Source organism: Pongo abelii, chromosome 8, assembly GCF_028885655.2.
Source record: "Pongo abelii isolate AG06213 chromosome 8, NHGRI_mPonAbe1-v2.0_pri, whole genome shotgun sequence".
Lineage (NCBI taxonomy): Eukaryota > Metazoa > Chordata > Mammalia > Primates > Hominidae > Pongo > Pongo abelii.
This window is the reverse complement of record NC_071993.2, coordinates 30,102,664-30,120,615: the sequence shown is the minus strand read 5'-3', so window position 1 is coordinate 30,120,615 and position 17,952 is coordinate 30,102,664. Positions and strand designations below refer to the sequence as shown.

The 17,952-nt window shown below is 44.2% G+C and overlaps 1 protein-coding gene across 9 annotated transcripts in view; it reads left to right on the top strand.

The window, feature by feature from the left end:
- Nucleotides 1–17,952, top strand: part of SVIL (supervillin) — a 190,137-nt gene that overhangs the window by 129,739 nt on the left and 42,446 nt on the right. For 5 of the 9 annotated variants that reach the window (XM_054522129.2, XM_054522130.2, XM_024253316.3 and 2 more), the window contains 2 exons: nucleotides 3,358–3,484; nucleotides 17,734–17,881. In XM_054522129.2, coding sequence (XP_054378104.1) covers nucleotides 3,358–3,484; nucleotides 17,734–17,881 — 275 coding nt within the window. The remainder of the gene's footprint in view (nucleotides 1–3,357; nucleotides 3,485–17,733; nucleotides 17,882–17,952) is intronic. The other 4 variants (XM_063727519.1, XM_063727520.1, XM_063727522.1 and 1 more) reach the window with 1 other exon arrangement.

Genomic DNA, 17,952 nt, shown 5'->3' with positions numbered 1-17,952 from the left:
GGGAAAAACCTTGTAAGAAAGCCAGAATCCTATGCCAGTCCTAAAACGGTGTGGCAAAAATGTGTCTGGTCAGCTAATGTTCTACCGCAGTGAAACAAGCTACGCACAGGCAGGCAAGGGCTGCAGTCACGTCTCTCTGCCCACTAACATCCAGTGTGACCTCAGTCAATGGAATTCTTGACCCGGATGTACCCACGTTCCTTGTCTGTCAGAATGGGAATAACAATTCCCAGTGTCTTAGGGGTCGCCGTGCAGATCAGCAGAGTATAAGATGGACGAGGCGGTGATCTCAGATGCCACAGCTTGTGTTTTTCCAAGTCAGTTTTAGATGCCACAAAGCAACCACCAGGGAAACCGTCCGATGACATAGGTGCTGGTGTCCTTGCCCCAGACTTTTGAGAGCTTCTTTTTGAGAAGGTCTTCAGAGACCGGAGCTCATGACTTTTAATGAACTCAACTCAGGAAGATGAATTTGATTTTTTAAAAATTCATCATTTGGATCCAATCTGATCAACAAGGTGGATGTTCAGGAGGAGTAGCTGCTGGCCTGGGTCGAAGGTGAAGTGAGAGAAGCTGGCTCTGAGGCCGATTTGTGGGGAGAATATCAGTGAGATGAGTGCCTGGCTCCACAAGATGATGAACTGGAAGGACTTCTCATTTGGGTATTAAAGTGCTGGCATGCTTAATTTTTGAAAGTCTCATTTATTGATACTTTGAAAGCTCAAATACAGCATGCAAATATGAATTTCTTTTAATGATTTCATTTTGTGAGATTATTTTATTAGAATAAAACTGACTCATTCAAAATAATTGGAGAAAAGATGAATCATAGTCATTATATGGTATGAAATGATGCGGATTAAAACTCTTGAAGGAATTTAGACTTAGTCCAAGCCCATGAACTAGCTCTTGTAGCATGCAGAGTGTTGTTAAACATTCGAGAGTTACAGGAGTTAGGACTAAATGAGATCTTGACCCAAAGGGATCTGCATGAGATTGATAAGGCAGCTTTACCCCAGTTCTAGAGAATGAGCACTTGAGATCTTATCTGCTGCCACTTAGCAGAAAGAGGAAAACAGAAAGGAAGCGGGGAGAAGGAAGAGATTGAGGAAGGGGACAGATCCAGAGTTCGAAGCTCCTGCCTCCTTTGGGGAATTCCTTTCTTCATGTCTTTACTTTCCATTATTTGACTGAGTGAATAGACAAGTACAACGTGTGATTATGTACACATAGGTAGATGTCGCCAGATTCTTAAGTACTACAAAATTTGTTTTCTTATTAGCGTAACAAAACTTTTATCATAGGATATATCTCATCCCATCTCCAAAACAAATATTTAATCGGAATTGGGAAGCTTGGAAGAAGGACCCTTAGAGATCATCTGGTCCAGTTCCTGATGTGACAGATACAGGAGGGAGAACCAAGATACTCAAAGGGAGTTAGTAGCTAAATTGGGACCAAAGCTGATGTGCTGCTTAAAAATACACTGTTGTCCAGGCAAGGTGTCTAATGCCTGTAATCCCAGCACTTTGGGAGGCTGAGGCAGGGGGATCGCTTGAGGCCAGGAGTTCAAAACTGGCCTGGGCAACATAGCAAGAGCCTGTCTTTACCAAATAAAAATTTTAAAAATTAGCCTAGTGTAGTGGTGCACAACGGTAGTCCTAGCTACTCTGGAGGCTGACATGGAAGAATTGCTTGAGCCCAGGAGTTCAAAACCAGCCTGGGCAACATAGCAAGACCTTGTCTCTACAAAATAAAAATTTTAAAAATTAACCAGGCACAGGTTTACTTATTTAAACCTGGTTTAAATAAGTAAACCAGGTTTATTTATTTAAAAATAAACCATGCACACCTGTCGTCCTAGCTACTCTGGAGGCCGAGGCAGGATTGTCGCTTGAGCCCAGGAATTCGAGGCTGCCGTGAACTGTGATTGTGCCGCTGCACTCCAGACCTGGTGACAAAGGAAGACCTTGTCTCTAAAACAAATTTATAACAATAAAAAATATTTATGGATTTAATATTTATGGATAAAAAATTATGGATTTAATATTTATGGATAAAAATATTTATACCATTTGTGGATTATGCATTAGTGATATCAGTAAGACCTGGCCCATCAGGTCCAGCATAGAGGGAAAAGGATCTAGTTATTTGGTTTTTTTTCCCTACTCTTTAAATTGTTTGAGCATTGGCTCAAATGAGTTTAATGATCACCACCTTTTTTTTTTTTTTTTACCTTTTATCTTTCCCATGTTTGTTTGTCCAACGTAAATACCTAAGATTTCTTCATTCATGCAATACAGTTAGCTGAAACAGCCACATGTTTGTGAAAAATAACCTTTCAGGATTCCAGTATTCAAGCAGCTTCCTATCAAGTCACACCACCATTGAGTTAAGTAGGTTAGTTAACAATATCAGTTAATTAGATTCTTTTTTTGTATATATCCTTCCCCTGAGGAAAGTTGAAGTGATAATTTTAAAAAATGGGTTTGTAGAAAATAGTTTCTGTCTGAAGAAGATGGATAAGAATGATCAAATTCATTTGTAGGAAAAGAACAGGGCTTAGAACACCTGAGGAGAAACAGTCATAAACATCAAATTTTACCTCTAATTGAAGGGGATGATATTAAGAGACTGTAAGTGCTTCATGGCTTTATGTTTTTTGTTTGTTTGTTTTTAGAGACGGAGTCTCACTGTGTCACCCAGGCTGGAGTGCAGTGGCGCAATCTCGGCTCACTGCAACCTCCGCCTCCCAGGTTCAAGCGATTCTTGTGCCTCAGCCTCCCGCTGGCTAATTTTTGTATTTTTAGTAAAGACGGGGTTTCACCGTATTGGCCAGGCTGGTCTCGAACTCTTGACCTCGTGATCCACCCACCTCGGCCTCCCAAAGTGCTAGGATTAACAGGCGGAAGCCACCGCACCTGCCCAGCTTTATGTTTTTAAGTCCGGGTCTGCATCATTTTCTGTAACACAGCTTTAGTCCTTTAATGTTATTTCACCAAGTGACCAGAAGGCGTCGCTAGAAGACACTTTTCTCTGGGGACGGTTCTCTTGCTTTCAGCCCAACGCCAGGGAACAGACATTCCTTGGCTGGAATGATGGTCCATCTTTTATCTAGCAAGTCAGATTTCGGCTCTGTGTTTCAGTCAACTGTAAAATCTTCGGGGCCATCTTAGAAAAGGGACTTTATTATTTTTCCAGACATGCTGTCTTCGGAATAAATGAAATTCAAAATGTTAAAACGAGGTGGCTGTGGTCATGTCTTGGCCAAAATCTTCTTACTTACCTAGATTATGGTTCCATCACAAGGAAGAGTTTGGTGCTGAACTCTTTGTGCCGGGCATGTTTTCCTCCTAGATTGGCACTGTTGAAGAAAAGCGGGGAGGAAGATTGGAGAAACAGACTCAGCAGGAGGCAGGAGGGCGGCAAGGCGCCGGCCAGCAGCCTGCACACCCAGGAAGCGGGGCGGTCCCTCATCAAGAAGGTAATGTTCCCCGTGTTAGGAAAAGCATTCAGACTAACATCACTCTTGGAAGTACATCAAAGAGACAAGCATGTGCCACTTAATTCCTACTCTGTGAGGCATTTGTGCGTTTTTGCCCTTAGGGTACACACTGAGAGTCTGTCACAGAGCAGCTAAAATTGGGCAGAAGGCTGTGCCTGGAGATGTTTTAAAACCAAGATCAGCAATACACACACACTGTGTCAGCAAGCAAGTGCCTGAATTTTAAAGTGTGGACTTTTTCTTCAGTTTAAAAACCTTCTTCAGTGAAGTCTGGCTTTAGTGTGTTATTAAAGCCTTTATAATGAAAAAATATTGAATTCACCACTAATATCTTTAAGTTGCATGTAAAATACGGACTTGTGTTTCCTACACAGAGATTTTAAACCTAAGTATAAAAAATAAGGACATAATTGTGGTTTATGAGTATTTAGTTCATCATTTAAGCGTGTTTCATGAGTAGCTATGCCTCTTACTGAGAATGTACAGTAATGTATAAGTTGAAACAAAATTAGGTAATGCATGGTGATCGATACTAGCAAGCATTTATATGCGAAAGTATTGATGAATTGCTAAATCACAGATGCGATGATGACCAGCTTTTGACCAGGTAGTGCACACTTTCGAAACTGATGGTGACTTACTTGCTGGCTGGCCCTACAATTGCAAATGCACCTTCTGGCTGGAGGCGAAATGATGCACCGGTGACGCACTCCCTGGTCACTTTCTAGGATCAGAAGTCTTCAAGTAGAAAAGAAAAAGAATGCTTTCAACCAGATGATCCTCAGGCCCCTTCTAGCTCTAAAATAAGTTAAGCATCTGTGGAAGGGAGAGATGAGTGTGACTTTCAATCATTAAGAAACTTACATAAAAATGAGATGTGCACATAGAAGTGTGAGTCAGGAGTTCTGACACTATTTCCTCTGATACTTCTGTGTCTTCTTAGGTTACACTGGAATGGCAATTTGAATTCTCTTCTTTGAGACATACATGGTGTTAAAGATAATATAACTAAAGACATTTAACCCTCAGCCATTTGTAAAGTTCTCAAACATAACTAGATATTTAGAAAGTATACGCATGAGCATATTTTTCACACACGGTGTGAAATTCAGATTTCAAAAATGAGATCCTGAAGTGAAAGAAAACTGGATCTGTCAAATAATGTATCCCCGCTACCCACAAACTTTATTTAAAAGAATCTTGAAATCATTGATTCAAAAATGACTTTAACACATTCCTCATTAGCAAACCTGCCAACTACTATGTCCTGGCACCAAGCAGCGCCTGGCCCCTTCTCCATCATTTTGGAAGGTGCAGAGACTCCCCGGCCCTTCAGGAACTGGGAGTCCCAGAGAGCCGGTGGAAATTTAAATGAAGCCAAAAAGCACGAAGCAGGAGAGGTTCCTGGTGAATAGTGAAATATGTGTGCTGCCCGCTTAGAAGAATGGAGGATCACCTTAGGTGTGGAAGCCAGAAGGCTTTGGGTGGAGGATGAGATCCAAACCGCCTGAACACTGGCTAAGGTTTTTAGAAGGCAAGAGAGGCCAGTTGACTGCAGTTGCCCTTGGGGTCGAAAACCCAGTGACCTGAAGCCCCGGGGCTTCCAAGCAGGCTGGGGCTGGAATGGGAAATGCTGCCTCTGGGCGCATGGAGGCTGCTGTTTCTGCAGACAGCGAACTCTCCTGCTCTTCCTCAGTGGCCTGCTTCCCTTTGGCTGGAGACAATAAGCTCTTTGAAGTTAAAATAAGTGGATCTATTTTAGGCCTTTGTAGCCCACATTGGGCAATCTCAGGTTCTGTTGAGGTCAGGTGTTTCTCAGACGGCCTCTGACAACCCCTCAGTTCACTCCTTCCTGAGGGCTGGCACTGTTTTCAGTCACCCGCTGGCTGTGCTCAGATGTGGTCGGTGAGGCGCCTTAAACCTGTTTTATCTTAAGGGAGTCCCCAAATAGCTGAGGAGGCTTGACATGCCCACTGCTTGCGAGGTGTCTGAATGCTGCCTTGGAGAAGGACGGACAGTCATGACACATGGGCCTGAACAGGGGCGCTTGCTGCACGGAGTAGTAGCTCTAGCCTTGCTGCTGGAGACATACCCAGGAGAGCAGGTGCCAGAACCTTCCATCTTTGGCACCAAGGGCAGAAAGGAGCCGGCGTTATGGTCAGCTCATCACGCCCTTCACGGTTCCTGCGTTCCTTTTGTTTGCTGAGAGCCTGCTGCCGTGAGTGTGCAGTCTGTGGAAATGTAGAAGAGGCAGGAAAGAGAGGGGACTCTAGAAGTTCCTTCCATTGCTCCTGTGGAAATACATGCAGCATGGACGTCAGCATCATCCTGTAAAAATAGAATGTGTGCCACGTAGGTCATTTTGAAATTTTCTCGGAGTCACATTAAAAAAATACATGAAAGGATGTCTTGAAAAATCTGTAACTGTTTTGTTTCTGTCAATGGATTGGTCTCAAAAGAAAACATATTTGAGGGGCTCCAGCCAGCATCTCATTTTGGGTCTTTTATTATGTTAAGATTTACTTTGGAGCCAAGCGCAATGGCAGTGCCTGTAGTCCCAACAGTGGGAGGCCAAGGCAGGAGGATTACTTGAGCCCAGGAGTTTGAGACCAGCCTGGGCAATGTGGTAAAACCCCATGTTTACAAAAATTAATTGGGTGTGGTAGCGCATGACTGTGATCCCAGCTACTTGGGAGGCTGATGCAGGAGGATCGCTTGAGCCTGGCAAGTTGAGGCTGCAATGAGCAGTATTTGTGCCACTGGACTCCAGCCGGTGTGGCAAAGCAAGACCCTGTCTCAAACAAAAACAAAAAAAAATTTGGGCCCGTGAATAGATACTAAGCTGGAGTTTTCATTCCTTTTTTTTTTTTTTTTGAGACAAAGTTTCACTCTCGTTGCCCAGGCTGGAGTGCAATGGCACGATCTCGGCTCACCACAACCTCCACCTCCCGGGTTCAAGCGATTCTCCTGCCTCAGCCTCCCGAGTAGCTGGGATTACAGGCATGCGCCACCATGCCTGGCTAATTTTTTGTATTTTTAGTAGAGACGGGGTTTCTCCGTGTTGGTCAGGCTGGTCTCGAACTCCCGACCTCAGGTGATCCACCTGCCTCGGCCTCCCAAAGTGCTAGAATTACAGGCGTGAGCTACCGTGCCCAGCCTGGAGTTTTCATTTCTATACTAAAAGATCAAGCACATCTCACGAAATGGGAAACTTACCAGCAGTTCCTTCTTTCCCCATTTTACCCTCCCCACCTCCAAAATGAGGATTGATGATCAACAGCTTAAGAGCACTAATTGTTTACCTAGCTAGTTCTGTCATTTCCTGTGAAAAACTGTTTGGGTATTCTCTCTCTCTCTCTCTCTCTGTCTCTCTCTCTCTCTCTCTCTCTCCCCGCCCCCCTTTCTCTCTCCCCCTCTTTCTCTTTCTTTCTCTTCCTTGCTGTCCTTCTTATCTTTCTCCTGTTCTTGGTATAGTCTAGGCCAGGCTAACCTGACTTAAACATGTGTGAGTCTCCTAGCATATATACTTGGTCTAAAGATGGTAAAGCTGTCTGTTTTGTGGATTTGGTCTGGTCTGCACAGTGTGGTTTATGTGCACTTGAGCATGGCTTGTGTACACTTTCCTCCAGAGTAACTCATTCCACCAGAGAGAAATCAAACGAAGCAAAGTCTCAAAGAAGTGGTTTGGCAGGAGTCTCTGTTACAACTAACTTTCAGTTATGTATTTATTTTCACCAAATAGTTATTTTCAATTCCAACCCTATTTCGGTTTATTCAACGTTAAGGCACACACGGTGGCTCCCACGTCTTTTGTGAAGATAGTCATCCAGCGAATCAGACATTTTCCAAGAAGTGAAAACCCTTTATAGACTTGGCCATTAAAACCCTGTGTCTGTTTCTGAGTTCCAGAGGGAATTCGATACCCCACTGTGCTTCAGCAGCTGTGAGGTCAGTGTATCCAGCTCAGTTCTATGACAGCCCCAGAACAAGTGCCTGAAATTTCAAGAAAGGTGAATCTGGCACATTTATATTCTCGGTGTCTGCTGCCATTGAAATTCCAGATCATAGTTCAGGAGAATGAAGTTACTTTAAAGTGCGAGGATGGGAGGGAGAGAAAGGCTGATGGAACGCTCTCTAAACTCCAGATGATCATTCTGCGGTCACGGAATGAGTTGGCCTGAGGTTCACATCACCCTATTGTGTGAGCACATGCATGCTGCTGTTTGAACCCAGGCATGAAATACTTGAAGGTGATTGCAATGCGCTGACCAGGCTCTTCTCTTCCAATACTCTGCCATGTTCCCTGTTTGTTTTAACCTGTAGGAAGAAGGAGGAGTTGCGGATGATAGTGCCATTTCTAATCTGCTTTGGGTAAGCCTGACTCTAACACAGGTGTCCTCTCGATGGTGGCCAGAATTACACTTCGCGTGGGTAATTCTGATCCTGGGTGGTTCCTTCGTGCACCCTCCCTGGTGCTTTTCTTATCTCCAGATCAGACACAGCCTTTGTCCGGAGTGGAGAGCTGAGCCCGTGCCCTTAAACTATTTTTTTAATCATGTAATGAAGATACTTTAAAGAAGATGATATTTTCTGTTAAATGTTAAAACTGTCAACGAAATTAATGGTTTCCCTCTCTGTAACTGACAATCTTCTATAAATTAACTCATTTAATTACTGCACAAAGCTGACTCAGGTGTATTTACCGCGCTCGTGTGGATTTACTTTAGCATTAGCCTTACAAGGGAGGACTCTCTTGAAAAGAGAACTGAAATTGCAATGAGTAAATTAACATTCTGTTAGAAAAATCATTGTTTTGTCTCTCCCTCCCCCACATCCCTGCCCGGCCCCGCTCTGATAAATCTCTTTTCACCTTAAACCCTCTTGCTTTGCTCTGTAGGAACCCGTATATGCTTCTACTTATTTTCCTGCTATTCCTGCTGCCCATAAATACCTGTCTTTTGTGTCGATTAATCAGGTGAGGAAAAGCCACTCATCTGAAGCCTCACTGCAATTTCTGAGCAATAGGAAAAGAACTTCTGTTTTAATTTTGGGAAATAACTTATTTGGTGCATTTCACTTTGAAAGAGAGGTGTGTGTGTGTGTGTGTGTGGCAGTACAATTTTGGGTGTGTCCATGAGAGTGTGTGTGTATCTATGAGTGTGTTTCTGAGTGTGTATCTGTGAGAGTGTGTCTGTTTGAGTGTCTGTGTCTATAAGAGTCTGTGTGTGTGTCTTTAAGTGTGTGCGTATGTGTGTGTTTAATTGGTTCTTCATATGTTTAGGGTCAGTCACACACACATGGATCCTTGGCTCAGATTTTCAGGTGGACTTGATGGCATTAATTCACCTCGTAGTCATGAAACTGGTTTAAGAGGAGAGTGTCCCCTTTCAGCCTCCGAGCTTCGATCCTGAGTCAGGAGCCCAGGAGATGCGGCCGTGTTCTTTGTTCTGGCTCAGTGAGGATGTTGTCCTGCTCAGTTCATAGAGGAGGAGGATATGGTGGAGGCAGTTTGGGGTGTGGAGGGACAGGGAGGAAGACTCAGCGAGGGAAGGCCCCTCCAGTGACCCTATTAAAGAACCAGGAGGAGCTGGTTCCAATGGCCCTATTAAAACTAGAGACCATGGGCCCCCTGCCCTTTCCCTCCATCCTCACTGAAGCCTCTCTGAACCCCACCCCAGAGGGCAGATCGCAGCCTGGGCTGAGCCACTGTGTGGGTGAATAACATGAAAAATAGGAACGGCTGGTTTTTTTTATTTCACCGTGGAATGTCCTTGGTGTCAGAACAGCTCTGCAAAGTGGCACCATCCACTTTTCCATGAATGCCAGGCTCCCATCTCCTCCCTGCCGGGCTTTGCCCCATCACTTCCCTCCTAGGGCCTCTGTCCCTTCCCTGCAGGCCCTCTGTCCCCTCCCTCATAGGGCCTCTGTCCTTTCCCTTTAGGGCCTCTGTCCCCTCCCTCTTAGGCCCTCTGTCTCCTTCCTCTTAGGCCCTCTGTCCCCTCCCTCTTAGGGCCTCTGTCCCCTCCCTCTAGGGCCTCTGTCCCCTCCCTCGTAGGCCCTCTGTCCCCTCCCTCGTAGGGTCTCTGTCCCCTCCCTCTTAGGCCCTCTGTCTCCTCCCTCATAGGGCCTCTGTCCCCTCCCTCGTAGGCCCTCTGTCCCCTCCCTCTTAGACCCTCTGTCTCCTTCCTCTTAGGCCCTCTGTCCCCTCCCTCTTAGGGTCTCTGTCCCCTCCCTCTAGGGCCTCTGTCCCCTCCCTCGTAGGGCCTCTGACCCCTCCCTCTAGGGTCTCTGTCCCCTCCCTCGTAGGGTCTCTGTCCCCTCCCTCGTAGGCCCTCTGTCCCCTCCCTCTTAGACCCTCTGTCTCCTTCCTCTTAGGCCCTCTGTCCCCTCCCTCTAGGGCCTCTGTCCCCTCCCTCGTAGGGCCTCTGACCCCTCCCTCTAGGGTCTCTGTCCCCTCCCTCGTAGGGTCTCTGTCCCCTCCCTCGTAGGCCCTCTGTCCCCTCCCTCTTAGACCCTCTGTCTCCTTCCTCTTAGGCCCTCTGTCCCCTCCCTCTAGGGCCTCTGTCCCCTCCCTCGTAGGGCCTCTGACCCCTCCCTCTAGGGTCTCTGTCCCCTCCCTCGTAGGGTCTCTGTCCCCTCCCTCGTAGGCCCTCTGTCCCCTCCCTCTTAGACCCTCTGTCTCCTTCCTCTTAGGCCTTCTGTCCCCTCCCTCTTAGGGTCTCTGTCCCCTCCCTCTAGGGCCTCTGTCCCCTCCCTCGTAGGGCCTCTGTCCCCTCCCTCTAGGGTCTCTGTCCCCTCCCTCTTAGGCCCTCTGTCTCCTCCCTCATAGGGCCTCTGTCCCCTCCCTCTAGGGCCTCTGTCCCCTCCCTCTAGGGCCTCTGTCCCCTCCCTCTAGGGCCTCGTCTCCCCAGCAGGACTGGGGCTTTCTTAGCTCTCAGGTGGCCTCTGACAGTGCCGCGATGGGCCTGCTCCAGCAGCACCAGCAGTTGTTGAATGAGCGGCTCAGGGTTTCATATGCGAAGCTGACAGAGAAGGTGTCTGGGGTCCTCCCATCGTCATCTCGCCTCTTCACAAATGGAAACTCCCCACTTCTTCTCCCTGGGGTGGCTTTTCCCGCATTCTCCTGGTTCCTTTCCTCGAAGCTGGAAATGCTGGTTGTAAGAGCCCAGGCCCCATGTACCCAGCCAGTGTCCACCCCAAGAAAGAGGCTGAAATGTGGAGGAAACTTCCTATCCCATCACAAATGGGGAAATGAGCTTGTGTTTCTTTGAAATAAGTCAATATTAAACTTTAAAGGAGAAGATATATTATTGAAGTCTTTAAGTGTATACTGTCGGCCCTTCATCTCTTCCAGTTCCGCATCCAAGTATTCAACCAACTAGGGATACTTGGGAATAAAACCAATAAAAAAGAACAATACAACAGTTAAAAAATTAAAAACCAATACAGCAGAACAACTATTTACATATACCTTGTATTAGGTATTATAAGTAATCATGAAATGATTTAAAGTACACGGCGGGGATGTGCACAGGCTATGTGCAAATCCTACCCCATTTTATATCAGGGACTTGAGCATCTGTGGATTTTGGTATCTGTAGGAGGTCCTTGAACCAGTCCCCCATAGACACTGAGGGACAACTAGATGTATTTTTCAGAAGAATTTATTTTTTTGGAGCAGTTGTAGGTTCACAGCAGAAAGTACAGAGTTCCTACCTCATCCCTGCCCTCCCACACACAGCCACCCCAATTATCAACATCCCCCTCCAGAGTGGCACATTTGCTACCATTGATGAACCTACGTTGACACGTCATTATCCCCAAATTTAATAGATTACGTTAAAATTTACTCTTGGTGTGGTCCATTCTCTCGGTTTTGACAAATACTTAATGACATATGTCCACCATTACACTATCATACAGAGTCGTTTCCCTGCCCTGAAGATCCCCTGTGCTCTGCCTGCTCATCACTCTCACCGCCCAGTCCTTGGCAACCGGTCATTTTTTACTGTCGCATAGTTTTGCCTTTTCCAGAATGTCATTGAATTGGAATCACACAGTATGTAGCCTTTTCAGATTGGCTTCTTTCATTTAGTAATATGCATTTAAGATTCCTCTATGTCTTTTTAAAATTGTATTTATTTTTAAATTATTATTATTATTATTATTTTGGAGATGGCGTTTCACTCTGTTACCCAGGCTGGAGTGCAGTGGTGCAATCTTAGCTCACTGCAACCTCCAACTCCCGGGTTCAAGCGATTCTCCTGCCTCAGCCTCCTGAGTAGCTGGGATTGCAGGCGCCTGCCACCACACCCCAGGTAATTTTTTTGTATTTTTAGTAGAGACGGGGTTTCGCCACGTTGGCCAGGCTGGTCTCAAACTCCTAACCTCAGGTGATCCGCCCACCTCAGCCTCTCAGAGTGTTGGGATTACAGGCGTGAGCCTCCACTGTGTCTTTTTATGGCTTGAAAGCTTTTTTCTTTGTATTGTCGAATAATATTTCATTATCTGAACGTGCCACAGTTTATTTATCTATTCATCTACTGGAGGACAGCTTGGTTGCTTCCAAGTCTTGGCAGTTATGAATAAAGTGCTAGAAGCATCCATGTGCAGGCTTTTATTTGGACGTAAGTTTTCAACTCATTTGAGTATCAAGGAGCATGATTGCTGTATCATACGGTAAGAGTATGTTTAGTTGTGTGAGAAACCTCCAAACTGTCTTCCAAGGTGACTGTACCATTTTGCATTTCCATCAGCACTGAATGAGAGTTCCTGTTGCTCCATATCCTTGCTAGCATTTGGTGTTGTCAGTGTTTGCATTTTTGCCATCCTAATTGATGTGTAATAATGTCACCTTGTTTTAATTTGCAAGTCTCTAATGATGAGATTTGCAGATATGATGTTGAGCATATTTCCATGTGCTTATTTTCTGTCTTATATCTTCTTTGGTGAGGTATCTATTCAGATGTTTTTCCCATCTGTTAATCTGGTTGTTCATTTTCATATTGTTGAGTTTTAACAGTTCTTTGTATATTTGGGGTAGTAGTCCTTTATCAGATATGTCTTTTGCAAATATTTTCTCCCATTCTGTAGTTTGTCTTCTCATTCTTTTAACAGTATCTTTTACAGAAGTCTTTAATTTCAGTGAAGTTCAGCTTATCAGTTATTTCTTCTGTGGATATTGCCTTTGGTGTTATATCTAAAAACTAATCACCAAATCCAAGATAATCTAAATTTCCTCCTATGTAATCTTCTAGGAGTTTTATAGTTTTAATTTTTACAGTTAGGCCTTTGTGATCCATTTTGAGTTAATTTTGGGGAATGGTGGAAAATTTGTATCTAGATTTTTTTTTTTACATGTGAGTGTCCAGTTATTCCGGCATCATTTGTTGAAAAATACTATCTTTTCTTCATTCTAATGTTTTTGCTCCTTTCTCAAAGATCCGTTGACTAAATTTATATGAATCTATTATTGAGCTCTCTATTCCATTGATCTATTTGACTGTTCTTTCATCAATACCACACAATCTTGATTACCGAGGCTTTATAGTAAGTCTTGAAGTTGACGAGTGTTGGTCCTCCAACTTTTTTCTTCCCCTTCAGTGTTGTGTTGGCTATTCTGGGTCTTTTGCCTCTCCATGTAAACTTTAAGATCAGTTTGTCAATATCTACAAAATCTCTTGCTGGGACTTTGGAACTGCATCGAATTTATAGATCAAGTTGGGAAAACCTGCCATCTTAACAAAATTGAGTCTTCTTATCCATGAACATGGAATATATCTCCATATATTGTTAAGTTTAAAGGAAATTAACATTTGCCAAAGGCATTTCTGTTTCATCACTTCAAAATTAAAATTTCAAAATATTATATATTTTTACCTCTGAACAATTTTTCCCAGCTAAATATAAATAGTTTATATACTGAGTATGTAGTACTAGCTCATCTGTGTTTTCAGAGGTCAAGTCACTCCTTTTCTTTCTTCCAGCAGTACTGGTATCTTAATATTTAATAATACAAAGGTTCAGAGAAGATAAAAAGCACACAGGCTCTGTCTAAATGGACCGTTTGTCTCTGTGTCAGGCTTCAACCTGAATTCTCTTCTTTCTCACATGCCTCAGGGCTGTACCAGAAGATTTCACTTTATTCCCTTCCTTTCATCTTAGGAGCTGGTAGATGGTGACAGGACTGGAAAACACTTACTTTGAGGTCTGAGCCTTGACCTGTGATCTTTTCTTCCTCTTTTATTCAGGGTACTTGAGGCTGTATGCAGTCACAAGGGACTGAAATTTCTCTTAAGGAAGGGGCAAAGCTAAATTTCTTTCATAGTGCGTAGAATTCGAAATGATCTTAGCATTTTTGAAAACTGAAAAGTACAGCTTTGTTCCTTTCACCTTATTTCTGTTACTTAATATGTGCTCTTATAATTTCTTCCTTTACAGTTTAACTACATGTGAATAAGATAAAAAAAATTTTAAAAGCCAGGTCACAATATTTTATTTCGATAAAGCTCTCTGGTTGTGGAAGAGTTTGACCCTTAAATCCGCCCTAATCCTTATAATACATCTTAGTTCTATGCTCTGTGTTGGATCACATCCCTGCGTGAGAAACATTAAGTGAGATTTGCTATGATTTTTCAGTCAGTGTATACAGAGAGAAAGAAACCCATCAGCAACATCAGGCAACCTAAAAGCATTCATGCTGATTCGTCCTTTGCACAGTTTCAAGCTGTGACCTACCAAGTATCTGAACATCCCTAAGAAAAGAACCTCCTTTCTGCCTGTTTCACTACCTTATACACACACACACACAGACACACACGTGCATACACATACACAAATACTCATTTTCTCCTCCACCCTCTCTCTCTGCCTTTCCCCACAACATTCATGGGATCTATCTTTGAAAGAATGAAGGATAGATGGGGTAGGTTTCTGTTTAGATTCTTCCTCAACTCTCTCTTACTATTCCAGCCAATCCCAAACATGTGTCAGCTAAACCTGGAAAAATGACACAATACTTATTACTATATATATTACATCCTTCTCTAAACAAGGAAAGAAAAATTTAGAAGGAAAAAAACAAGACAATAATGAAGTTTTAAGCTTAAAAAAATCAAGTGAGCAAATATATATATATATATCTTCTTTGTTCTCACATTTTGAGTTCTAAATTGTGATAAATATTTATTAGATTATTTAGAGAATAAACAAACTGTATATGCTTTACACCCTTCTAGAGCCACGTAAAGTCGAATTGCAGCAATTAGGGGGTCCTAAGCCAACCCTACTAAGTAGCAAAGTTAAATCAAAATTTCTAGAAAAACAAAAACATTTATGTTTAATATTATTATTTAGAAGGGAGTAAAAATTATTTCTTCTTGCCCTAGGTCTGGCAAATGAATGGGAGCTTTAAATTCTAAAATGGTTGTATCATCCCAAAGTTTGTATCCATCATGTGCATAAAGGGCTCTGAGTGAATCCCAGTGCTTTGAAAAACGAAATTTTGGACTTGAAGATACCATTTTTCTGAGTCATTATCCACACCCACTACCCCACCCTGGACTGTCGAGATGCCTGAGATAATTCACCGCGGAGTTGACTAAGTGAATAGTGAATCACCATAGTGATGGCTGGACCTTTGGGGACGCCAACTTTCTTGGCACTTGATATGTTTCTTGGAAATATTCGAAGCCAAGCGCCATATTGGTTTGATTAAAATTCACTCCTGAAACTTCATTTTCAAAGAAAACGTATTCTCTTTGTTGAATTTTGATGAGGTCTTTCGGGCAAGTGAATCTCATCATTTATTTAAAAAGGATACATGATTCAGAGAGTTACTTGGAATTAGGGGCTTCTTGCCGATCACAAGGGGAAATGTTAAGGTTTTTAGGAAAAAATTTTAGTAGCTTTTAATTTTGATAAAATGTTAAACTTACAGAAAAAATTCCATTATAGGCAGAGCACTTTCATACCCTTTACCAGAACCACTCATTGTTGACATTGGCCCCCTTCCTTCACTCTCCCTCCCTTCCTCCCTCCAGTCCTCACCCCACTTTCTTGCCTTCTCTTCCCCCACCTCATTTTTCCCACCCCAACCATGTGCCAGTAATTTGGAAACATTGTGGTCCTCTACCTTTCAATATTTGACTTTATTTCCTAAAGTCAAAGATATTTCCTTGCATAACCACAATATGGTGATCAAGATGAGGAAGTTAATGTTGATACAATATTTATCTGATCCACGTCCATCTTAAAATTGTGTCAGTTTCCTCCAATAATGCCCTTTGTAGCCCCCACCCCATCTAGGATTCAAGCCAGGATCATGCATTGCGTTTGGTTGTCATATCTCTTTAGGAAAAGGTTTTTAACCTAATTTAAATTGGCAGGGACCTCAAAATCACTTCTGGCTGTGAGGGCTTTATAGAAGAATCCTGTGAAAGAAAGATTCATCACTTAGTGATGGAGAAGTCCACGTTCGTAGCTTAAACCAAATCTTCCCAGTGCAGACCTGGTTTTGTGCTGCTGGAAAGGAAGAGAAGGCGCCTTTCCTCTGTCAACTCCCATCATTCCAGGGGGTTAAGAAAATGAACTGTCCCCATCTCCACTCTCTTCCTGTCCCTCCTGAATCAGGAAGTTCTCTCTTATGGGTCAGTGAAGAGAAATGGTTTGCCATAGTGAGGAGGAACGACATCGGGGAAGAGAATCTCTAGGATGGGCTTCACTCGGGGCTCTCCGAATCCTCCCCCTGTGTCAGCGTGAGGCCTTAGGATCACACTGATCCACAGTGACTTTTTAGCCCAGGAAAACGCCTTAGGAAGGCAGAAAAGCTGGGGTACCTGCTAGAAGAGTAGTGCTCAGAAGTAATTTGAAAGCGGATGCGCTAGCAGCAATCTGGGGAACCTGCTAGAAGAAGGTGTGGAGTGCTCAGATGTAGTTTGAAAGCGGATGCACTAGCAGCAACAGCCTTCCTCGGGTTCAAGTGACAGGGGAAAGCGAGAGGGCAAAGCCAGGAGGCCATCGCCGGCCTCCGGAGCCCCTTCCAGAAACCAGCAGGTGACAGCCAGGGATGTGCCTTCTGCTCTGGAGGGGGCACCTTTCCACTCTTCCTCCCTTGGCATTAGCTCCACAGCTCCTGTGCTTCTCCCCTGCTCCCCACCCAGCCCTGTGCCTCGCCATAAACAGGGGTCTTGTGGTGCAGGGAGGGTTGGCTTGAAGGCAGAGGGAAAGCAAACTCTGCCGGCCAGCGTTTGAGGACCTCCTGCCCTGGTACTGCCCGCGACTGCCACGTACACTCTTCTCCCCAATACACATCACTCAGTGGCATGAGCCCTGTCCTCTGCCTCCATCTCTGCTCCTCTCCCTCCCTCCTCAGCCCCATCTCCCCATCCCAGGCCTGTCCTGAGCCCCTCCTCCTTTCCTGATGCCCTTTGAGTCCCTTGTAGCTTCTTCCCCTTCCCCTCCTGCCACATCCCCAACCGCAAGCCTAATGAGCATCACCAAAGACTTGGAAATGGAAGAAGCAGATCTCTCCAGAAACTTTCCAATTAGAAACTGCTGAAAGCATTTTAAGTAGAAATGTTATTGTGCGTGTAGGTTATGTCTTAGCATAGTTCATCCTCAACATCAGATATCTCATGGCTTAAAGCCACTTCCGTGGGCTCTCCTGGTTGCCTACCTGCCCACAGAACATCATGCCTGCAGGAAAAAGCAAGCAGAGTCCCAGAAAACCTTCTCATTCCCCTTATTCCTAACCAGCCTTCCCTGTCTCTAACTGGGCAAGTTCCTTGTGTGCTCACATGGATAAAGTTTTCTAGATCAATCATGTTCTTTGTGAGTATATAGGGATAAAAAATCTCCCAGTTAACTGAGTTTAACTAGATGGGATAAGACAGAGAAACTTCAATTCCCTGTAGAGTCCAGGGCATGAAAACAATCTATTTTTAATTGTTTGTGTTTACAAAGGATTGTTTTGGTGCTCCAGTGTCCCAAACCAGTAAGTCACAGGACAAAGGTATTCATCTAAAGTTACAGTATCGCCAATGGTGATCTCCCACCCCAACTGGACGTAAGGAAGCCGAGCCCATTTCAGATAAAACATTTTTGAACATCTTTGGACAATATACTCCTCTTTGTCTACCTGCTTTTTTCACTCATGAAATGCTGCAGGCTGAGATCCCCACCACTGTCATTTCTCTCTCCTGTTTTCTCTTCTGTACATTTATGAACAGCAGGTCACAGAAAGTCGAGAGAGCCAAATGACGATTGAGGAGAGGAAGCAGCTCATCACTGTGAGAGAGGAGGCCTGGAAGACGAGAGGCATAGGAGCAGCCAACGACTCGACCCAGTTCACTGTGGCTGGCAGGATGGTGAAGAAAGGTCAGCGTGTGTATGCACGTGTGTGTGTGTGTGTGTATGTGTGTGGTGTGTGCACAATGCACACACATGAG